The sequence below is a fragment of the Pongo pygmaeus genome, chromosome 2 (genome assembly GCF_028885625.2).
Source record: "Pongo pygmaeus isolate AG05252 chromosome 2, NHGRI_mPonPyg2-v2.0_pri, whole genome shotgun sequence".
NCBI classification, from domain to species: Eukaryota; Metazoa; Chordata; class Mammalia; order Primates; family Hominidae; genus Pongo; species Pongo pygmaeus.
The window spans coordinates 116,592,828-116,617,048 of record NC_085930.1 but is presented as its reverse complement, the minus strand read 5'-3'; the positions used below and the strand labels follow the sequence as shown (position 1 = coordinate 116,617,048).

At 36.6% G+C, this 24,221-nt stretch overlaps 1 protein-coding gene across 21 annotated transcripts in view; it reads right to left on the bottom strand.

Moving 5' to 3' along the window:
• Positions 1-24,221, bottom strand: part of LRRFIP2 (LRR binding FLII interacting protein 2) — a 127,748-nt gene that overhangs the window by 51,568 nt on the left and 51,959 nt on the right. For 6 of the 21 annotated variants that reach the window (XM_054481144.2, XM_054481148.2, XM_054481150.2 and 3 more), the window contains exons 3-14: positions 23,895-23,945; positions 17,880-17,936; positions 17,737-17,781; positions 14,078-14,146; positions 11,240-11,281; positions 9,113-9,178; positions 7,180-7,254; positions 5,840-5,890; positions 5,714-5,758; positions 4,756-4,803; positions 4,192-4,248; positions 908-976 (exon numbers count right to left, since the gene is read on the bottom strand). The exons of 6 other annotated variants lie outside the window; for them this stretch is intronic. In XM_054481144.2, coding sequence (XP_054337119.1) covers positions 908-976; positions 4,192-4,248; positions 4,756-4,803; positions 5,714-5,758; positions 5,840-5,890; positions 7,180-7,254; positions 9,113-9,178; positions 11,240-11,281; positions 14,078-14,146; positions 17,737-17,781; positions 17,880-17,936; positions 23,895-23,945 — 675 coding nt within the window. The remainder of the gene's footprint in view (positions 1-907; positions 977-4,191; positions 4,249-4,755; positions 4,804-5,713; positions 5,759-5,839; positions 5,891-7,179; positions 7,255-9,112; positions 9,179-11,239; positions 11,282-14,077; positions 14,147-17,736; positions 17,782-17,879; positions 17,937-23,894; positions 23,946-24,221) is intronic. 9 more of the 21 variants (XM_054481154.2, XM_054481153.2, XM_054481156.2 and 6 more) reach the window with 5 other exon arrangements.

Below are 24,221 nucleotides of genomic sequence, written 5' to 3'. Positions count from 1 at the left end.
CTTTCACATAACTCAAATGGCCTATTTTTCTTAAAGGAATTACAGCCTCTTATGCTCTTTATTCTAGCTCTAAGCTGACATACCATCCTGAACAATGTATTTTCCAAACCAATTTCTTAAATATAACAAAAATGTCATCAGTTTTCTGTGAAATTTCCAGCTTCATTAAAGAATAACCTGAAATTATATCATTTGTATTCTAACATAGCTATTTGTTGCCTCTACAATTATTATCCAATTGAATGTCTAAGACTAGAATTTTTAAATTTTGTCATCAGCAATTCTTAAGTTCACAAGTCTTTTTTTTTTTCTTTTGAGAGGCACAGTCTCACTTTGCTACCCACGCTGGAGTGCAGTGATGCAATCATAGCTCACTGCAGCCTCAAACTCCTGGGCTCAAGCAATCCTCCCACCTCAGTCTCCCAAGTAGCTGGGATTATAGGCGTGAGCCACCCTGACTGGATTACAGGTCTTAACAGATGGATAAACATTGGTTAAATCTAAATACAACAATATAGAAAGCAATTAATGGTAACATGATTTGTAATCCATAGTTATGAGTTTTATACAATATGGAAACATTGATTTTGCTGAAGAAATTTGTCTGGTGAACTGCACACACATGTATGTGCATAAAACAGCAACAAAGAAGAAAAAGTAAAAACTTTTCAAATAATGATTCACTCCTAAGTGATGTAAAAAGGCAAGTTATTAATGAAAGCTTGCACAGGCCACAGAGAATATGTGTTCTCAACATGTTTTATAAGGCAAAATATTTATGTAACTAAATTTGAGGAAAATGCTCTTTTTGTCAAACGCAAATTTCACTTTCCAACAGATTTCACGTGATCACGCATTGTTGTCATTTAAAACTCATCTTATTTCTTTGCATGCAAATCATGCTCACCACACTCTCCCTTCGTCCACGACTGTCACGATCAGAAGACACAATGCTTGCAGTGTCATCGTTGGTAAACTACAGATATTAAATGCAGATAATGAAAAAGATGCAGTTTTGCTATGGTGTTACCTCATTATAAGTACATTAAGGAAGGTTTTGAGATGCATACGAATAACTATATAAGCAGCATAATTGGTATAATATATTGTGCACCTTATAGATTAATTAAAAAGCTGGTACAAGGCATGATAAACTGTTATTAAAAATCAGGAGACATTTCCAAAAACCACAAATAAAGTAAAACCTTACATTTAAGTTAAAGAAAGCCCGGAGCGGTGGCTCATGCCTGTAATCCCAGCACTTTGGGAGGCCAAGGTGGGTGGATTACTTGAGGTTAGGAGTTCAAGACGAACCTGACCAACATGGTGAAACCCCGTCTCTACTAAAAATACAAAAATTAGCCGGGTATGGTGGCGGGTGCCTGTAATACCAGCTACTCGGGAGGCTGAGGCAGGAGAATCACTGGAACCCAGGAGGCGGAGGTTGCAGTGAGCCAAGATCGTGCCACTGCACTCCAGCCTGGGTGACAGAGCAAGACTCCATCTCAAAAAATTAAAGAAGGGGAGGTGCATAAGTAAGCCAACCAAAACCAGTTAGGGATTTCATACTTTTTAAACCTCTGGGCCCTTTGGGATCCTATCAGTGTCAATAAATATACTTAATGTTTTTGTTTGAGAGAGAAAATAAAAGAATATTTTAAAGGGAAACAATGTAAGTCAGTGACAGAAATTCCTACAACAAGGACAACGAAGTGATGGTTCTTATTTTCCTTTATTCATTCCTATGCAGCTAGTGGAGATGTTGCTAACATCACCCTACATGGCTCTGTCATCTTCTTGCTTTACCAGCCAAAGACTCATCTTCGGTATGTGTAGTTTATCTCCATTCTAACATCACTAAGAAACCATTCTGGCATCACTAAAATAGTTATTCTAACCCCAACCTGCAAATGAAATAGGATCTAGCCAGCCTATAAGGACAAGATCCTACATTTGACTGAAAATATAAGCTGGGTACAGTAATACACACCTGCAGTCCCAGCTACTCAGGAGGCTGAGGCAGGAGGATTACTTGAGCCCAAGAGTTCGAATCTAGCAGGGGCCACATAGAAAGCTACCCTCTCCAAATAAAAATTAAAATTAGGCCAGGCATGGTGGCTCACGCCTGTAATCCCAGCACTTTGGGAGGCCGAGGTGGGTGGACCACCTGAGGTCACAAGTTTGAGACCAGCCTGGCCAACATGGTGAAACCCCGTTTAAAAAAAAAAAAAAAAAAATTCGCTAGGCGTGGATGTGCCCCTGTAACCCCACCGACTCGGGAGGCTGAGGTGGGAGAATTGCTTGAACCTGGAAGGCAGAGGCTGCAGTGAGCCAAGATCGCGCCACTGCACTCCAGAGCCTGGGCGACAGAGCGCGACCCTGTCTCAAAAGAAAAAAATATACATATTAAAATTTTAAAAATTATGTGTGTATGTGTATAAAATCAAATTTTATTTGCAAGGGACCACCACACTCAGGAAACTAAAAATGCCAATAATTGCCAAGTGGAATTTTATTACAGGGTAGGTTAAAAGTAAACTTACTTCTTACGTGAAAAAAGTTCTCACCTTCTTAAACATCTCTGTGTAACTTCTGTTAAATATAGCAGCGGCATTTTTGAGCAGTGCCACTTAGAAATGGTAGAACTGAGACAAACATATATGTAAAAGAAAACCCATATAGCTCACCTATTCCACTCCACAAATTAACCTTTGATGACCTTTAAAAAACTGCTTTAATTATTTCTCTAGTTTGACATTATCAAGCATAACAAGGTATCTTATAAAGTCATCATTTGCCATTGGGAATGTAAATCAGTACAGTCCTTTTGGTAGACAACATGGTAATTTACATCATAATTTAAATGCATATCCTCTTTGACCCCATCATTTCACGATTCACAATTTACCTTGCAGATTTACCCATGTAGGTACACAAAAATATACTTGGATAAGAATGGTCATTGTATAAGTGTCTATAGTAGCAAAAATATGACAATCTAATGTCCATCACAGGGAAATGACTTTTTTTTTTTTTTTTTGAGATGGAGTTTTGCTCTTGTTGCCCAGGCTGGAGTGCAATGGCGTGATCTTGGCTCACTGCAGCCTCTGCCTCCCAGGTTCAAGCAATTCTCCTGCCTCAGCCTCCCAAGTAGCTGGGATTACAGGCATGTGCCACCACGTCCGGCTAATTGTGTATTTTTAGTAGAGGTGGGGTTTCACCATGTTGGTCAGGCTAGTCTCAAACTCCCGATCTCAGGTGATGTGCCCTCGGCCTCCCAAAGTGCTGGGATTACAGGCATGAGCCACCACGCCCGGACAGGAAATGACTTTTAAAATGTATACTTATGCACTAACGGAATATATTGCCATTAAAAAGAATGTGCTAATATGAAACTACCTCTAAGAGACATGAAGTGGAAAAACTAAGGGACACAGCTTACTTGTTTAAAATTTTTATCAAAAAAAGAAAGAATGAAATAAATTTATAGGTGCTGATACAGAAAGCTACTTTAAATAAAGAAAATATGTTGAGGAGCAGTATGTAATATGAACCATTTGCACTGAAAATAAAGAGCACTCATATATGCATAAAATATCTCTGAAAGGTTATTGAAGAACAGAGATTACATTTGGGGAAGGAAAATGGGGAATTTTACTTGGAATTTTCCTTAACTAATATTATTTTTGTAAATTTTTAAAAATACTCTAGAAAGATTAGGTAATTATAATTGTCCCAGTTTTGTCTTTTGTATAACAATTTTTTTTAATCAGCTTGTTTTATTTCTTCTCCTTTCACTGCACTGATAGAAGTGCTGGCAAGCAGGTGAAATGGCTCAATGTGCAGAATGTAAAGATAGAAAGGAGAAACACAGGATAGTCAACCTATACAATGAATTATCACCACTGAAAGACAAGAAGTTCTACACAAATGAAGATTAAATATAAAAACTTTAAAAATTCTAATGGCACTGGTTAGAGACTCATTTAAGAAATTACATGCTAAGTCACATTTATAGAGAAATCACCAATTATTAGGACAAATTAGTGCTTGAGTTTATGTACTAAGGGAACACCTAATCCATGCACAACAAAGTGAATCACACCATATCCTCAATATTCTAAACAGTGAGTACAGATTAACGCAACAATCAAAAATTTCTACAAAGCATGCAGAGACTAGACAGCTCACCCCTGGACTGCTTCGGGCTGAACTTATTCTTGATGAGTAATAACTGCATTCAGATGGCTATAAAGTTTCCAAGAAGAAAGGTTTTACAACAATCATCACCTCATTATTCTAACGAGAATACATTAGGGACCATGGACCTAACTTGCCCCTGGTTCTCAAGATAAAGGTAACTGTTATTCAGTGGTGTAGAACTCTACCTCATCCCCACCCTCAAGATCCACCAGCCCTTGGCTAGAGGGAGAGAAGAGGAAGGGGATGCCCTGAGAAGTGCTGCTCAGAACTTCTTCAAGAGGAACTAATGAACAAGAAAAGTGGTTTTTCTATGCATTTCCCTAATACTTGCAATCATGATTTCCAGCAGGCATTTTATCACAGCTTGCATGAGAGTCACAACTGGCTAGCTGAATGACTTGATCACAGCTTAGAGAGTAATTCCAGGTCAGATTAAATGACTTTTTCTTTGTATATTTTTCTTTTTTTAAAATTTTTGACTTTTTCTTTGAAAGTAAACTGTGCCCACCCACATTTCCCTCCTCTTCACCACCTTCCCCTATTTAGACTTACAGTTCGAGAACCATAAGGGTTATATAATCCACCATTGTACAATGATGCCTAAGGAACAAAGGAAATATCACTTAGCTATTTAGCATCAAGGTTGTTTTGAAAATGACTTAATGTTTTCACAATACTCGGTACCAAAAATGTTTTGGAGAATGATATAAGTGTATAGCCTCCCAGAATGAAAACCCTGAAGGTGGTAATACTCATTTATATGCTTAAATTGCTATCAACCTTACACTTCATTTTTTAAAAAACACCCCTGGTTACAGTATTTTCTTTCACCATCATGTTATGAAACTGGGAGAATTAACATGTATAAATTTATTTTCTCAAAAGAGGAAACAGAGCAGGAAAGGAAACTGAGGTACAAAGAGTATTTTGCCTACTACTACAATAAAATTAAGTTATAAATTATAACTGGGATCTCAGGATCCCAGTCCACTAGAACAGGCCACAATACAACAGGCCACAACACAACAACAAACAACACAACAGGCCACAACACAACAGACCACAACACAACAGCTTGAAAGCAACAAATTCACAGCTCACACATTACACAGAGCTACTGCTTTTACTTTTCTAGTCAGCTTGCTTTATTAGATCCTAGTATCAGAGGCCAAGATCATAACTGTCCCAAAGAAAAACAATATCCTTCCCATAAGCAGCCATCTCACAAAAGTATGTGAGTGTGGTAGGACTCAAGCAAATCTATCTTCTCTAGATAAAAAAAAAACTGATTCTAAGCAAGGGCTACCAACAGCCCTCTGTGAAAGGAATATGCTCATTTTTAATACCCTAAAGTTGTATATTTTAAGCACAGGCAGCACATTCTGCAGTATACATGACATTAAAATCATGTGTCCTTAACTATTTTGGAGACAAGCTGTCAAGCCATAGAGTTAGCACCATGACATTGACCCCACCAGCAGTGCACACACTGGAAGAGGAAAATACAAACCAGACTGGCACTTCTCAGTAGACCAGAATTTGCAGTAGGAGAAGCCTAAGAAAAAAGTGTATTATTAAACCCAAAAAAAAGCAACTGGTAGCTCTAAAGGCAGAACATTCCTCAGAAAGTACTAACCCTGTCACTCTTATATGTTGCCAGAGGGTCACTGTACAGGGAAGAAGACTGCTAAGAGACAAAAACAAAATAAATAAGCAAAAGCAAAAACAAAGATGAATTGGTCTCACCATCATGAATGCAGAGGACTTAAGTTTATGATTTTATACTCCATAATTAATTAGCAATTCCTGAGTGCTTAAAGTAGTTAAGAAACACAAGAAATAAGAAAAACTTAAGTCATTAGAAATTGTTTTGAATATTAATTGTAAGGGATAAGAAAGAAACAGTTGGAGCAGTTTTCTATAAATTATAAATATGTTTATGTCCCATTGGTCTTCGAGCATTATTGTTAAGAAAACACTGAGGGAAAGAGGGCCATGGTACCAGGAGTGTGGCAAACAGTGGCCACATCCCACTCACCCAGTTCTTATGATATTTTCAGTGATTTTATGACCAACTCCTAATTGGCTTAGACTGATTTTTGGAGAACCAGATAAATAAGCTCCAAGTTATCTCTACAAACACTCTTTTCCAAATAGATTAGAAAACCTGTTATTCAAAACAAGCCATGGACAAAGTGCCTTAGTTGAATTAGATAAACTGTACTAGTCAATGAATCCATGCACTAAAAAGACACAGCATGTTTTTAAAGGAATTAAATCTTGCTTTTCCTGATGTCATCTGAGGACATACTTTTCAAGTTCTTTTTCACCAAACCCAATCAGAGATGAAAAATAAGAGTACTTAAGTTGTGTGTGCAGGTTTTTTAGACAAAATTATTTTAAATGTACTGTGTGCCATACATTTAATGTGTCTTAAATGTATGGTGTGTCAAATGCCTTTAAAAAAACAAGAGATTCTAACATTAAATAATTACATTCTTCTCATGCCACGTGTTTACATTTTTATATGTAAGCTTTTTTAATATGTAAGCTTTTTTAAAAGGGTACCCACTCTGAAGTATATGGATGCTTACAACTTATTTTGAAATGTATCAAAAACTAAGATGAATTGATGGTTAGAGGGACAAATAGATAATTATGTGATAAAGGAAATATAATGAATTATATAATCTAAATGATAGGTATGTGATGTGCACTGTATTATTCCTTGAACTTTTTTTGTACATTTAAACATCTTTATTTTAAAATGTTTTTAATGGTACTGATTAACATGATGATTCAACAGTTCCCGTTGTTTAAAGAGACTCCCACAGACTATATAAATTCAGTTACCAAAAACTAGTATATATGTAGCCATTTACAGATTAGTTACAGCTAGTCAAAATGCAAAATGGGGAGATTAGAAATATGTTAAAAGTGAATCAAACACATAAAGCCAAAAAAGTTTAGACAAACCCGAGTGTAGTAGGCAGAGGTGGGTTTGCTATGTCTAAGACTGCTATAGTTTCTCTGGTCAAAGTAGAGGCCACTCTGCAAAAAGCAAAATTAAACACATTTTTCTTAGGCTAAATGTTAATAACCTAACAACACACAAAGGCAAAACTGAACACAAAAAGGCAAAATATGATATTGCCAAATCCCTTCTTCTCCAAAATATTTTTAAATCATCATATCACATTAAGTCAAAGTGACAATTATTTCAAGCCCCTAAAACAAAGACATTACTAAATTTTTAAATTTAAAAACAAGACAATAAACCCTCAGACAAAATGGAATGAAAACAATTTATTCTCATGCCATACTTAAGAAGGTCCTTCAACACTCCTGGACAACTGAATAATTACCAGTTTTACAATCCATCTTGCAAAGCCACAGAAGTTATTAAAGGGCTATGTATTTGGTTCCAAACATTTCCTAGTCCCATTACTTGTCAAAATAAACTGACAAATTAAATTACCAAAACGAAAGAGACAGTACGATAAATACGGTTTGATCTAAAACACTTACGGCAGGTTCATTTATACAATGTATAAAATAAACAATAGTATACATTATAGCTAATTGAGGGAGAGAAAACCATCTATAAAATTCCCTTCCCAACTTCTCTAGCCATCTTTTTTACCCAAGGTTAAGCAAATTTAGGCAATCTCTGACTTAAAGACTCCATCAGTGTTGACAGTGGAGTTGAGGACATCCCTACTCCCACCCCATCCCTACCACCCCTAGCCCTGCCTTCCCACACCACTCCTCACTCCCCACTCACACCCTCAACTAGGCACTAAGGCTCACCTCTCCCCAGAGATCCCAAGACCCTACCTTCCAGGGCCTCTCATTAATTTTCTCCCCATTACATTCTCCCTTCTCTCCTCCCTTCTACCAACCAAAGCCTTCCAACCCTCTCCCCATCCAACCCATGGGAACCCTGAATTAGCAAAGAGTTGGGACTGCACTTCCTTTGCCAGTACTGTTGCAGCCTAACAGGAAATTGGTGTTCCCAATGTGCCAAGTGGGCATTCCGGAGACATTATTTTCCTCACAGAAATTTGTTTAGCGGCCAGGCACTGTGGCTCATGCCTGTAATCCCAGAACTTCAGGAGGCTGAGGCGGGCAGACCACCTGGCCAACATGGCAAAACCCCGTCTCTACAAAAATACAAAAATTAGCCAGGAAGAGTGGCGTATGCCTGTAATCCCAGCTACTTGGGAGGCTGAGGCAGGAGAATCGCTTGAACCTGGGAGGTGGAGGTTGCAGTGAGCCAAGATCGTGCCATGCACTCCAGCCTGGGAGACAGAGCGAGACTCCATCTCAAAAAAAAAAAAAAAAAAGAAAGAAAAAGAAAAAGAAAAAAGAAGTGTTGTTTCACAAAGTGACTAGAATAAAGAGTATATTAATTCTGCAGTTTAATTACATTATAGGTTAAAGAGTTTTCAGCAAGCTAGTATGGAAACTTTGCCATTACATATTTATTGAAGAAACTAGAAAATGCATTCCAAGTTCCCAAAACACAAACTTTTAGAATGAAACCTATTTGTGAGTTTAGTTACGACCCATAATACCACAACTAAATCAATTCAAATTCCTAAAATAAGGATGAGAATCTTACTTAACCTGTTCTTGAGGTATATTCCAAAGGACAATTCATAAATGAAAATACTTGTTAATGAGCTTCTTGTGATATAGTACTAACTCTGGCTGCTGGGGTTTGCATATGTTAACTTAATACTAAAACTTGCGAATGAAAACAAAATTATTTTTAAATTTCTGATAAATCATGTTTCAGCAGATTATCAAGTTTCAATAATGTCCTAGTAGCACACCAAAGCAATCATAAACCTTAAGTTCCTAACAGTACTTCGTGAATTGTGATATGAGAGACAACAGAACTAACCAGTAGGTCTTTATGAGAACCAGAAGACCTCTTCTTCATTCCATGAGAGTGAGTGTAAGAATGATTCTGGAAGTAAATATTTCAAGTTAACTTCAATGACTGCATAGCGAAGTTATGAAAATAATTTAATAAAATTCATCTTCAAATTATATACACAAAGGTCTATATGAGATACACAATAGTTTACATGCAATTTATTTCCCAAAGGTTAGTAAACAATTCACTGCACTTTACTAGCTAGTCTGCCTGGCCTCTCTACACATCTGCATTCCTCCCTCACCTCCCTCTGTGCCAAGCATCTGTGTGTCTGGCCAGCTAAAGAAAACTTGATTAGAACTAAGAGCCAGGCAGGGTATTTGTGGAGACCTTCACACCACACTTGAGTCCCTCTGACTTCTTTTTTTTCTTTTTCAATAGGAACAGGGTCTTGCTCTGTCACCCAGACTGGGGTATAGTGGCACAATCATGGCTCACTGCAGCCTAGAACTCCTGGACTCCTGCCACAGTCTCCTGAGTAGGTAGGACCACAGACATGTACCACTACACCCAGCTAATTTGGGGTTGGGGGAACAGGTAGAGACAATGTCTTGCAATGTTGTCCAGGATGGTCTTGAACTCTTGGCCTCAAGTGATCCTCCTGCCTCAACCTCCCAAAATGCTGGGATTACAGGCATGAGACACCACTCCTGGCTAAGGGTATAGGTAACAAGATAATTCACTTCCTTCTATAGTCTTCTTTACCTAAAGGTCAAAAAGCAATCTTTTGGAACAATTAAAACAGGACTGAGAGAACAAAGAACATGACATTAAACTGTCCCAGACAGTACTCTTAACCCAAATTAGTGAATCCACAGTATGTAATGCTCAGGAGGAAAACAACCAACATGGTATGGATTGCCCAGCGTACCATAAAAGGGTCCCTTGAAGACAGGATTGTCTCAATACCTAACTTTTCCTAGGAGTACAGAGCCAAGTACATATGGGGAAATTAAGGCCAGCAATACTACTAAATAGGTAAATTGGTAGATAAGAAATCTAATCTAGGTACATACTACTTGCCTGAAATAAGAGAGTGTGGCTAGAAGTGCCCTACCTATCAAGAGCCAAAGGCAACAGACTGCTCTAGGTAAACCATCTCACATATATATAGCTGTATCCTCAATCAATGATTAAAAACTCATTTTTCTTTTTTTTTGAATATGCATCTTTTTATATATTACTCTGAACATTTTAAGAGATGTCTATGTAATTTAGAAACTCAGGCAACCTACTGACAAAATATTAACCCAAGAAAAACAAGCTATAACTTAAATTCCTTGGTTAATGACATACCATAAAAAACTAACTAAATCAAACCAAAATGTTTGGACATAACTGACGTCTTAGGTGTCCTCTAACACTACTGGATGTTTTTATCTAGCGACTTCACACCTGCTAGCTTTGTGATATGACATAAAACACAGTTTGGGCTTGTGCTCAACATGAAGACATGTTTCTAACAGTGTTAGAATGACAATGAGTATACGTTAGGTGGGTGGCTCATCATTTTAAGAAAAGATATATTACTACCAGCTGGGCATGATGGCTCACACATGTAATCCCATCACTTTGGGAGGCCAAGGTGGGAGGATCACTTGAGACCAAAAGCTCGAGACCAGCCTGGACAGCATAGCAAAACCCCATCTCTACAAAAAAAATAAAACAATTAGCTGGGCATGGTGGCATATGTTTATAGTACTCGCTACTCAGAAGGCTGAGGTGGGAGGATCCCTTGAATCCAGGAGTTCAAGGTTGCAGTCAGTAAGCTATGATTGCACCACTGCACTCCAGCCTGGTTGACAGAGAGGGACCCCATCTCTAAAATTAAAAAAAAAAAAAAAAAAGATATTACTACCAATCCTAGTCCTCAATAGATAAGAATAACTTGTGTCTAATTCTGAAATCCTAAAGAAAAAAATTACTATTCATGCCACAATCACAAAACATTAGCTTTTTGCTTTGTTAGTCACACATTTTCCCCAAAAGTTCATAACAAAGCCATGAAAGTTAGTCATATTCTATAATTAGCATCAACAGATGTTTATAAAGTAAAACTCCACATATAACACAAAGTCATGCGCTACATACTAATGATGAAAGTCTTGATGATCTATCCTTGAACATATCATACTGGGTTTCAGCAAAACATGAAAGTTGGTTTGTTTCCAAATTCAGAAATATAAAGAAGAGAAGAAGTAATATTTGAGGTTATTAAAAAAATCCAGCACTATTTTAAAATAAAAAATTATTAAACATGAAAGCTAATCCAGTTGAATTAAAAAATATTCTTCCTCCTACTTTTTCCTAGTATAAAGTATTGCTAAACTGTATGTATATTCAAAACTGTATGTTTATTTTTCTTTTAAATAACAAAATTCATAATCAGTAATAGTGATATGATTCAATCTCAGTACACTATAGCACAAAACATCCTAAGGGAGCCTTTAAATGCAAGAATTAAGCATTCTAAAGTCAAAAATGCTTTTTAAGAAAATTATTATCACTTTTAACATCATTTCCTATTGTTTGAAAAATGGCAAAAGCAAAGGATGAACAGGCAATGAGGCAAGCTCACATAACAAGCATGGTCAAGCTTACAAAAGAACAATTGCAGCACCAAGATGGGGAACATTCCCTTGGATCTGTTGTGAAAAAACACCTAAAAACGTCCTTCCTCAAGAAAATGCCGATTTCTCATTTTGAGAAATCTGGTCAACGTGTGAACTGCACAGTATACATACAGGTGTGACACTGAATATAAATCAAAGAAAAATATACAAAATTCATAAGACCAGAACACCCACATTTCATGTAGGATCCTTTTAAAAAGTAAGATAATATGTGTAATACCACATTTCAAATCCAGGAAAAAAAAACTAAATAGTAACTACATAGATTTATGGTTTTTACACATCGTTTCTTAAGCATTCTAGTTTATATTTTTAAGCTATCTACCCAGAAAGTCATATATAAAACAAATAAAAGCAATGAACAAGTTCCTCAGGTAGTTTAAATACTAATTGTTTGATAAAAATATCTTTCTTTTCCAACTCTTATATTCATTAAAAATTTTAAGGAATACTATTCAAAAACCCAACTAAAGTAACGTTTTCATAAGGATAGGTTGCAATTCATCAGTAATTCATAAAATCAACTTAGTAGGTTCAACCAGCTTTTTTTGAGACAGGGTTTCACTCTTTTGCCCAGGTTGGAGTACAGTGGCTTGATCATAGTTCACTGCAACATCGAACTCCTGGGTTCAAGTGATCCTCCCACTTCAGGCTCCCAAGTACCTGGAACTACAGAACTACAGGCACATGCCACCATACCTACATAATTTTTTTTTTTAATTTTAGGAGATGGAGTCTTGCTATGTTGCCCAGGTTAGTCTTGAACTCCTGGGCTCAAGCAATCCTCCTACCTCAGCCTTCCAAAGGGCTGGGATTACAGGCAGAGGCCACTGTACCCTGCCCTCAACCAGCATTTTAAAAACTAAACTAGAAGAGAAAATATTAGAGGGTGTTGTGCAAAGTAAGTGCAAATATTATTTTGTGAAACTTTAGTTTCAATAATGTATTTTCTATACTTTTACATATATACAAATCCACATGCATGAATCTTCATGTGTATACTGACTTATGGTGTAAAATGTATTTCTTGTTGTAGAGATCACAATTTTTAAAAAGCTTAAAATATATTAGAAAATCAAAGTATATATCGTCTGTAGTCGTGGCCGAGTGGTTAAGGCGATGGACTAGAAAATCAAAGTATATAATCTAGTTCTAATAAGACATTAAAATAATAGTTCAGTCAGAATAAAGCCCTTCCATTCATGCCTAATGAAATGGTCATTTACAAAAAACATTGCAGAAACCTCAAAAAATAAATTCCATAAGTATCAGACTAAGTGGTACCATTTTACCACTGGTATAAATTCATTGAAAATGTTATTGTAATAAATACCAATTTTATTGGAGCAAAATATCTGTACCGCATGCTTTTCTTACATTATCCTGAAACTAACAGAAAACACAATAAAAAATATTATTATTGCATGTGTAACAAAATCTTCTTACAAAATTTTCTAAAATGAGTAATAGTATGCATTTGTTAAACTGTGTAGTAGTAAAATGTCACTTACCATGGAGTGACACTTCCCCAAAAATAAAGTTGCTTCTCTATAGAAATTTCTAAATTAAAAAAAAATCTAACCCTTTAAAAAAAAAACAAAAAAAAAAACCTCCATGACCAAAACATATTACTCAAGTCACACATTCTAGCAGATAAGCTATTCCATCCTCCAAATCAGGTAAGTTCATGGAAAAGAGTAGCTGTCTTTCCTCTTATCATCCTCTCTGTAGCACCAGTGGCATTTTATACAGGCATAGGATTTAACAAGCCAAATTGGAATTAACCTGTTTCAATTTTCCTTTTCCAAAATATAATGTAGAATTCAGCTGGTTTAACAAAAAATGTTGACGCTATCTGGTAGGAAAATCCATAATTTGGGCATACCAATTGCTACTAGAACAATGGGCAAACAAAAAAAGTCACCCCAATAAGTAAAAGTTGACCTTTATATTGTTGTAAAAAAAAGACATCAAAGGAGGTAAAAGTGAAAATAGTAAGGGCTCATTTCCAAATTTTTGATGCTATAACCATAGAGAAAAAAGAAATTTTTTTTTAACTTCAAAAGTTAAAAAAAATCCAAAATTTGCTATTGTAATATTTTAAAGAAATTTTAACTGTCAAACTTGCCTGAAAGTTTTCATTAGGAAACAAACTAGAAAGAAAGTACATACAGTGAACAAAGTTCAGCAAGTGTCAATCTCTATTAGAATGTACCTATTACTCAAATATCCAGGACGCTGAAAGTCAAAAGTGAATGCGTAACAGTAATACCACACATTTTCCTGGGCTACACACCATGGTGTCTTTCCTTTTGGGTGTACTGGCTCTGCTCCAAAGTGTCCCAGTTATATCCTTCGATGGGTTCTTCAATGGAATTAAACAGTGTAACAGTAAATGATAAAACACAAAATTGTAAGTATATTTTAAAAATTAAATTCATTAAAATTATACCAATGCTACTGGTATATAAATAGTAACTAAATACATGCAACAGTAAAAATCTCCACCAATGAGAAAAGGCAATGTATCCCTACTGCTCTGATTCAATCAAGATCACTTTTTCTTCATTTTTATGCTGTGGCACAATCAACGCTCACCGCAGCCTCGACTTCCTGGACAGCTCCCACCTCAGCCTCTCAACTGGCTGAGAACACAGGCATGCAGCACCACACCCAGCTAATTTATTTTATTTGTATTTATTTATTTTTAGTAGAGACAAGGTCTCACTACTTTGCCCAGGCTGATCTCAAACTCCTGGGTGATTCTGCTGCATCAGCCTCCCAAAGTGCTGGGATGAAAGGCGTGAGCCACTGTGCCTGGCCAAGATCACTTCATTTTCTAATTTTGGATCTCTACCTTACTATCTTCTTGTATTTCAATGTATAAAGCAATGACCAAGCAGCTACTAATGTTCTGCACTATTAATAATCCAATCATTATACAAAACTAATAGACACAGATTGTTTCAATTCTAAATTTCTAACTTTGATTTAATCTTCCCTCCCCCAATCCTACCATTCACAGTCTTGAACTACCTTTGCTGTTTTTATTTTTATACATAATGTCTATAGCACCGACACCAACATTTCCAGCCCATATAGCTTCTGGTAAGCCACCTTTCAAAAACATAGTATATGAAAGTTAATTGGACAAAAGGAGAAACCTAAAGTCCTAAGAATGCAGCATAAGACCATAAATATATCCACCTCACATTCAGGTACTGCTAATGTTCACACATCAAATACTACGTTCAAAAAGTATTAGACCTCTTAGTACACTGGCTAATAACTGGCTGAGAAATGCATAACTCCAAAATTATATAGCAAACCACAAGGAAATTTAGGTCAGTGTTTTAGGCCATCACGTTTATTTCTACAGAGGACAAAAGTTGTCTAACAATTCAGCTTAATGGAGAAATTATTTTAAAAGCAAATAATTTGATGAAAACTTAGAACTCTCAATATTACTTGGGTAAAACAGAAAAAGTTTTATCTCAATTATATTTCTTTTAAATGAAATTAGTAGTGAGTTTTCAGACTTGTTTCCAGGGAAGTCTAAACATTTAAACTGTGTTAGATGTACATTCACAGAGAGTAATGTACTAGAATCTCCTCTAGGATGTAAAACTTTTATTAATTTTTACATTTATACATTGACTTTTTAAATACTGGGAGTTTTATTCTATCCCATAGTAACAAATATTCAAAATTAACATAATGAAATTAAATACTGGAGTTATATCTTAAATTTGTTTAATGATACAAATGCCATAAAAATAAAATCAACCTGATTACTTTATATACATTCTGGGTATATAGTTATTATCAGTTTAACTGCAGATTCCTTTTTTTTGTTTGCAGATTTGTTTTAAAGGCCCCCAAATGTTCACATTTTGCTGGTTCTACCTTTAAGTTAAACAATAATCAAATTTCCTAAGGTCACATACAAATTTACAAATAACCAGCTTAATAACAACTGTGTGAAAATACACACTACGAACATTATAATGAAAAGCAAAGGAAAAAGCCATAAATACAGGAAGAGGATTATTTTCGCAGCCTTTGAGATTCAACTTTAAAGCTTTTATTGACTGACTCCCTGTATGATTCTTTACAAAATATTTATTTTAATTTTTATTTTGAGACAGAGTCTCACTCTGTCACCCAGGCTGGAGTGCGGTGGCACGATCTCAGCTCACTGCAACCTCCGCCCACGGATTCAACTGATTCTCGTGCCTCAGCCCCCCAAGTAGCTGGGATTACAGGCGTGAGCCACTACACCCGGCTAATTTTTGTATTTTTAGTAGAGATGGGGGTTTTTGCATGTTGGCCAGGTTGGTCTGGAATTCTGAACCTCAGGTGATCTGCCCGCCTCAGTGTCCCAAAGTGCTGGGATTACAGACGTGAGCCACTGCTCCGGGCCTTTTCAAAATATTTAAAGAGAAGAAAACAAAGTACTATATCTCCAGGGAGAAGTATGATGAATTCACTATTAAAATTTTTCTGCTGTTAAATCATTTATAAGCTGCCAATTATCTTAGATTTCTGTAAAGATCTGTTAATATTCTTTTTTTTTTTTTTTTTTTTAGATGGAGTTTCGCTCTTGTTGCCTAGGCTGGAGTGCAATGGCACGATCTTGGCTCACTGCAACCTCCGCCTTCCAGGTTCAAGCAATTCTCCTGCTTCAGCCTCCCAAGTAACTGGGATTACAGGCATGCGCCACCACACCTGGCTAATTTTGTATTTTCAGTAGAAACAGGTTTCGCCATGTTAGCCAGGCTGGTCTTGAACTCCCGACCTCAGGTGATCCACCAGCCTTGGCCTCCCAACGTGCTGGGATTACAAGCGTGAGCCACCGCGCCTGGCCAATATTCTTAAAAATCTAAAGTTTTATAACTAAAATATTCCTGATTTAGTAACCAGCTTAGTAACTTACTCTAAAAAGACAGTACATTACATTCACCAAGAAAAATAACCAGCCTGGAGAACATTCACCAAGAAAAATAGCCAGCCTGGAGTTTATATTTGTGAATATAAACATGTCAATAACTAGTATGCCAGAGCACACTCAGTTTATTAGAGTCTATTTTTACCATTTATACAAGGTAGAAAGAAAATTACAGTCAGGGAAAACTAACAAATAGAGACTTTAACATGAAAGATCATTTTACTGATTAAGAAAACTACATGGAAGTATACATACAGCATTGTAACCAAAATGCAATTGTACCCTAAAAGTTATTAAAATAAAAAAAAATTTAAATAAAATAAAATGGAAAAAAAGAAAGTATACATACAGCATTATCAATGTGCAAAATAAAAGAGCTGCTTTAAGGTGTAAAGCATACTTTTTTAAGAGAGAAATTAGGGTCTTGGCATAATACGAGGGTTTTTAAGGAGCAACTTCTTCCTCCTGACTTATAACAATCCATGCAAAAAACAACCTGGGGCTTTCTATAAAATGTTAATCAAAATGTCACAGCATGATAATTCCTATACATATTCAGGGAACTTTTCAAATCAGTTGTTCAAATTTTCCACATAATAAAATTACAATTAATCATCCAAGCCCCAAAGCTATTTTGCATTTAATAAATTGTCATTTTTTAAGATATGAAAGTAGGAAAAATCTGAAAGCTAGAACCAAACAAATGTTATTCTACAAGATCAATCTTAATTATTTTGTGACACTTTTCCAAAATCAAAGGTCCTTCTATAGAAAAAGAGATTAGACCCATGTTAATAGATTAAAGTATTCATGATTTTAGAGTTGATTTACTTATGACAACAATTTGAAAGAAAGCATCATTTTCCAATGAAAGGTCTTTGCCAATATTTTATACTTCTTTTAAAAAGGCAAAGAAATACATGAACATTGTCAGATTGTTTAGGCAACAATATCGAAGAAAGCTCACACGTAAGCTTTGTATTGTGTAGACAAGTTAAAATACCAACCCTGTGACTGCCAAGACTTCGAATGGACAATGCATCCTCAACTCCCTGATAAAAATAAAAATAAACACAGTAAAAGTTTGTGAGTGATTGCATTAAGCTAATGAGGAAAAGTATTACAGGCAAGTGTACAGGTTATTACAAACCAGATAAGGACGATGGTGACTGGACCGGTGGGAATACCTGGCCCTTTCCGAATCTTCCTGGGAAAGGAGAAAGTACATGGAGAGTTAATCACTGAATACACAGCTGTTTATCAGAACAACTGAGAAAACAGCAGTCAGTTAACAGCACAGCAACAACTCCTGAGAGCAGGCAGGTTTGGACAACTTATCTTAGGGGCAGCCACATTCGTGTGTGTGTGTGTGTGTGTGTGTGTGTGTGTGTGTGTGTGTGTGTGTGTGTGTGTGTGTGTGTGTGTGTGTGTGTGTGTGTGTGTGTGTGTAAGTTTCAATATAGCAGTACTAGTTTTCTTTTTTTTTTAATTATACTTTAAATTCTAGGGTACATGTGCACAACGTGCAGGTTTGTTACATATGTATATGTGTGCCATGTTGGTATGCTGCACCCATTAACTCGTTATTTACATTAGGTATATCTCCTAATGCTATCCCTCCCCCCTCCCCCCACCCCACGACAGGCCCCATGTGTGATGTTCCCCTTCCTGTGTCCAAGTGTTCTCATTGTTCAATTCCCACCTATGAGTGAGAACACGCGGTGTTTGGTTTTTTGTCCTTGCAACAGTTTGCTGAGAATGATGGTTTCCAGCTTCATCCATATCCCTACAAAGGACATGAACTCATCTTTTTTATGCCTGCATAGTATTCCATGGTGTGTATGTGTGGGGCGGTCACATTCTTTGGCTGGAAAGAAAGTAGAAATAATCTTGGCAACGTTCCTATTTTATCAGGAGTATGTATGTCAGACCACTTGGAATGGTCTGTATAAGACCAAGAGAGTTCAATATACCAAGATAAAAATGTGCAAGTATACTTAACAAAGAGAACTTGAGTTCAGCATTAAAAAAAGACATTAATCTATTTTTTTCATTGTGATCATCAGTTTATGCAGGTAGGAAGAAGTGTTTACATTATCACTGACGTATTTTAAGACAGTATATGATTCTAAAAATACTTGGATTATAATTTTGCACTTACTGTAAAGATCTTTTTTTCACCACTCTAACTAGAAAAGAACTAACTGAAACAGAGCCTGACTGTGTTGTTAATATGAAAAACTACTTATACCTAGAAGTAATTACATATATATTTTAGAGTTGGTCAAGTTATCTCGAATAATGCCATAAGCAGATTTTTTAAAAAAAATGATTGCAGCCTAACGGTTGACTAAATTAAATATAATTCTAAACTTTTCCACATTTAGCTATTAGCAATGGAGCATTAAGGCCTGAGTCATGCGAGATAAAATGGCTAGTCTCTAAAACCTAATCATCTCAAACAGTAAGGAATTTCTGATCTTTCAGAATTTCAAGTCCAAAGTGTTAAAGTAATGTGCACTGACTGAAAATCTATACATTACGGACCAATTGGGTTTATAGCTTATCAATGCTGTATTTTTGCAAAATGAATCAATGCCTCAAAACTCCCTGGTTAACATCTGCTGTGACTGATGCCCTTGACCAAATCTATGCTGAACTCTGTTTATAAGCACTACTATGATTCAATTTCTAATCAGGTATTCTGATCTTTAGGAATTCGTCACTGATTTACATTTGTTTTTGTTGTTTTTTGAGACGGAGTCTCACTCTGTCGCCCAGGCTGGAATGCAGTGGCGCCACCTCAGTTCATAGCAACCTCAGCCTCCTGGATTCAAGCGATTCTCGTGCTTTGGCCCCCTACTAAGTAGCTGGGACCACAGGCACCCACCACCACACCCGACTACTTTTGTTTTAGCAGAGATGGGGTTTCGCCATGTTGGCCAGGCTGGTCTTGAATTCCTGACCTCAAGGGATCTGCCCGCCTCGGCCTTCCAAAGTGCTGGTATTACAGGCGTGAGCCACCATGCCTGGCCACTGATTTACATTTTTTTGTTATGCAATAGACACATGTAGTCTGCAAGAAGCCAAGAAAATTTCTTCCCTTTCTTTATCAAGTGATACCACAAAAGTTTTGGGGGCATGTGTGTTAGCCTAGCAGGACAGGTACAGCTTAGTAAGTGGTAATCAGTTCTAGGCTACTTATTTGGTTAGTTTAAAAAGCCTTTACTATAAAGGTGAGTTAACTCAACATGCCTCTTCCAATATTATTTGGGGTACTAGGGTAAATATATGGTTTAATGTCTAATCTTCCCTTTATTCTAGCCTTTTTTCCATTTCATCTATCACACAAGAGCATTTTCAAAAACCTCACCTAAAGAGCATATCCCATTAAAGATGCAGCAAAGACAGATGAAGTCATACTTTCAATTATGCCCCTTATATTAATAAAAATAATTATAAATTAAAATACCTTATTGATATATAGTACCTCTATATTTAAACAGCTTTTCTTGCTCCATTTGAAAAATTGGCCTAAAAAGACTTCCAAAAACTACAGAATAAAATGTAAAACCCCATACAGGTCAGTTAATTTGGACAGACAGTATAGTTTATTCCACAGTCACAAACTATACCTTAAATAAGCACTGCCCAATACAACTTTCTCTGACCACGGAAATGTTCTATATTTGTGCTAATGTAGTACCCACTAGCCACATGTGGCTATTGAGCACTTGAAATGCAACTGAGAAACAAAATTTTAAATTTTATTTAATTTTAGTCAATTTAAATTTAAATTTAATTACCTACATGGGGCTACCATACTTGACAGCACTTCTCTAAACCTATTTGACAAATATGTTTAGGTAAAACAGTAAGGCAAGCTCAAGGCAAATTTTAATTATACCAAAAACGTTCAAAACACACATTCTACTAAGAGCTTGCCAAGTAGGACCACTCTCATATAGAAAGGCAAAACATTTGGGTCATTTTTAATTACTTCTACCTTGAATACTTTTGCACAGTGGCAAACGTGAGGGAAACAGACCCTGGTAGCAACGATATAAAGTGACCCTGGTAGCAATTCTATTTTCAAGAGCTAGAAGAGTCCTTAGAGATCATCTAGTCTGACCCCTTCATTTTGCAGTAAGAAAGTTGTAGCACAGAAGGATTAAGTAAGAATCTATGAGATCATAAAGCTGAGACCAGCATTTAGATGTCCTTATTCACCAGACAACTGAACTGTAAAGATAACATCCTATACTGGCTAAATTTCCACCAATTACATAAGAAAAAAAGAAAGAAAGAAAATGGCAAGGTATTCTGGTTTTTACTCAGAGATTCTTCCTTCTCTGGAAGAACAAAAAGCTTCATTTGCCAGGTATTTCTAGAGTACTATTTATATTGCCAATAGGTTTCTCTTGAATAAATTATACCAGTGGACAAAGAGAATAGATTACAGCAAACTGTGTTCTTAGGTGCCAGTTACAAGGTGTATCCCTCTATTCCACAGTGAGGAAAATAATACATCGTCATTATCCCAAAAGTCCTTATTAGTACTAAAGTGCTAAAGACTGAACAAACAGTACAATGCCTTAAAAAAAAGACATATATTTGTTCAAAATGCTGTTTTGATACATTTAATGAAAATGAAATATACTCTTTGTTTTTAAACGTTCACCTGAAGCGAGGATGAATGGTTCTATTAAAAGAAAACCACAGTCCCATGAATATACCTGGCCATCTTTTCTGTCAACAAATAGTATTTGTTACTAAGTTGACGCTAAAGTCATTCCTTCAGTTTCAAATTAGAAGGAACTTCAAAAACCATATTCACTCTTCCAGATATGCATTTACTCTTTCAGAATCACCACTGATTAAGAAAGACACCCAGTTTAAAAATAGAATCATTGGGTTCATGGAAAGTTGACTAAACTAACACTAACGGGAGGCCCAGGAAGGCGTGGGTCCTTTTCTTCCTGGTCCTTTCACCTTCCAGCACATTACCAGGTGTGGCACTCTCTCATACCTTCAAATACTGGTTCTGCCAATGACTATGCAAGTTATTTACTTCACCAATTCTTTATAAACATATCTATAAAACTGGGACAGTAATACTGTCTTATAATGTGAAATAAAAACCTATGTAAAAAGCCCTAGCACAGTGCTGATATACAGTATGCACTCCAAGTTGGATTCATTTCTGAGCTTCCTTCCTTTTCATTCCCTATTCATGTCCCAACATCACACTCCCACCCAAAAAAAGGTATTATAATTAGGGGAAATTACAAATATAGGAAAATTTCCTTCCTTCTAGTAACTGACAATCCTATTGTGGATTGTGTGTGTGTATGCATCATTTATTTTACTATAAACATTAGCCATTTATATTTTGTATTGTAACTATTACATGCCAACTTCTGCTTATGGCTCACAGATAAAGCAGCCAGAGAGACAAAGATAAATAAGAGGAAGAATCAGTTTAATTTTTTTCTTTTTCTCTTTTTATTTATTTTGTTTACCTTCAACCAACTCACACCAAAGAATCAGTTTTTCTGTTGTTGCTGTTTGTTTGTTTGTTTCAGACAGAGTCTCACTCTGTTGCCCAGGCTGGAGTGCAGTGGCACAATCTTGGCTTACTGCAACCTTCGCCTCCCAGGTTCAAGCGATTCTCCTGCCTCAGCCTCCCCGAGTAGCTGGGATTACAGGCGCCCGCCAGCATGCCTGGCTAATTTTTGTATTTTTGGTAGAGACGGGGTTTCACCATGTTGGCCAGGCTGGTCTCGAACTCCTGACCTCAGGTAATCCACCTGCCTTGGCCTCCCAAAGTGCTGGGATTACAGGCATGGGCCACTGTGCCCAGACGCAAAGAATCAGTTTTAACAGGGTAAAAGCAAGTGTCAGAAGGGGTTAAAAGTGATAGTCATTCCCATCTGAAAAGAAACGCCACTTTCTCTGCAGGTCCAAGTCCTGCCCATAAATCAAGACTTGGATTAGTCACTACCTGAATTTTAAAACTCTAGCCCAAAGGTCACCCCTTTCAATGAAAATCTAGCATACTCACTGCCTAAACTACACACATTTCACAGAGGTTAAAAAAAAAAAAAAAAAAAAAGATTTGGCTGGGCGCGGTGGCTCACACCTGTAATCCCAGCACTTTAAGAGGCCGAGGCAGGCGGATCACCTGAGGTCAGGAGTTCGAGACCAGCCTGGCCAACAGGATGAAACCCTGTCTCTACTAAAAATACAAAAATCAGCTGGGCGTGGTGGCGGGCGCCTGTAATCCCAGCTACTTGAGAGGCTGAGGCAGGAGAATCGCTTGAACCCAGGAGACGGAGGTTGCAGTGAGCTGAGATTGTGCCACTGCACTCCAGCCTGGGCAACAAGCGCGAAACTCTATCTCAAAAAAAAAAAAAAAGAAAGAAAGAAAGTTGCTTGTTTAGCGGCAATCAGAGAGTGGTTCTTAACCCTTTAGGAATTACAGACTACTTTGAGAATCTGACAATAAAAATAGCTGTGGGCATTTCCCATAAAAATAATTACATTTGAAAGTCTGCAGTAGAATTTAAGGCTTCATATCCCATCTCCCAAGCCTAGTCATATACCAAGGTAAGAAGCCCTGTAATAGGAGACAGTGGGGAACTTACCAAGCCTTAAAAAAGTTCAAATTTAGGAATGATTCACATTATCTAACATTACTGATTCACAATTTGTTTTTATAGCTAACAAATTTGAGAGTAGTGGTAGAGAACTTAAAAAGGACCTGAAGGAGTTGATATAATAAGAGTAATTTTCAGAGGAAATGAAAGAATTACTTGGGTCATCTTTCAATGAAGACCATGTGGACTTAGTTTTTTTTTAAAAAAGGGGAGAGAGAAGGGGGGAAGAAAAGAACAAACCCATAAAAAGAAAACACACATTCATTTTCTCATTCTTTCTTGATCAGGAGCATTCATGAGATGAAGGTGAGGATACTGACTACAACATAAAATGGCAGGACTCCAAGTATACCTCTGGTCCACCATAGACAGAATAGACACTCTGACCTTTAGGTTCACACAGGCCAAACACTCCTACTTTGCAAACTATTAGTTAATGTTTTACTTCAAGACTGTATTATTTCAGCAATTGATCACAACATGCAGGACAGGCAATACTGGCCTACCAGCCACTTCTGAATCTGTCCCCACTTCCGATCAAAGGAATGATGAGAGTACTAGAAATGCAAAAATTTCATAAACCAAATAGTGTCTAACATATTGCATTCTCCAAAAACCTTAAATTAATCATACACATTTTCCCTAAAGAACAATGATAGCTGACTCAAAGCTACACATTCAAAATACAGAAAATTAGTAAGCTAAATATGTTCAATAGTAAGAGATGCATGTTTCCCTGTAGTTTAGACAACTGTAAATAGAACTTACATTTAATAACTGTCTCATTCACTTATTTATTTATTTATTTTTTTGGAGAAAGGATCTCACTTAGT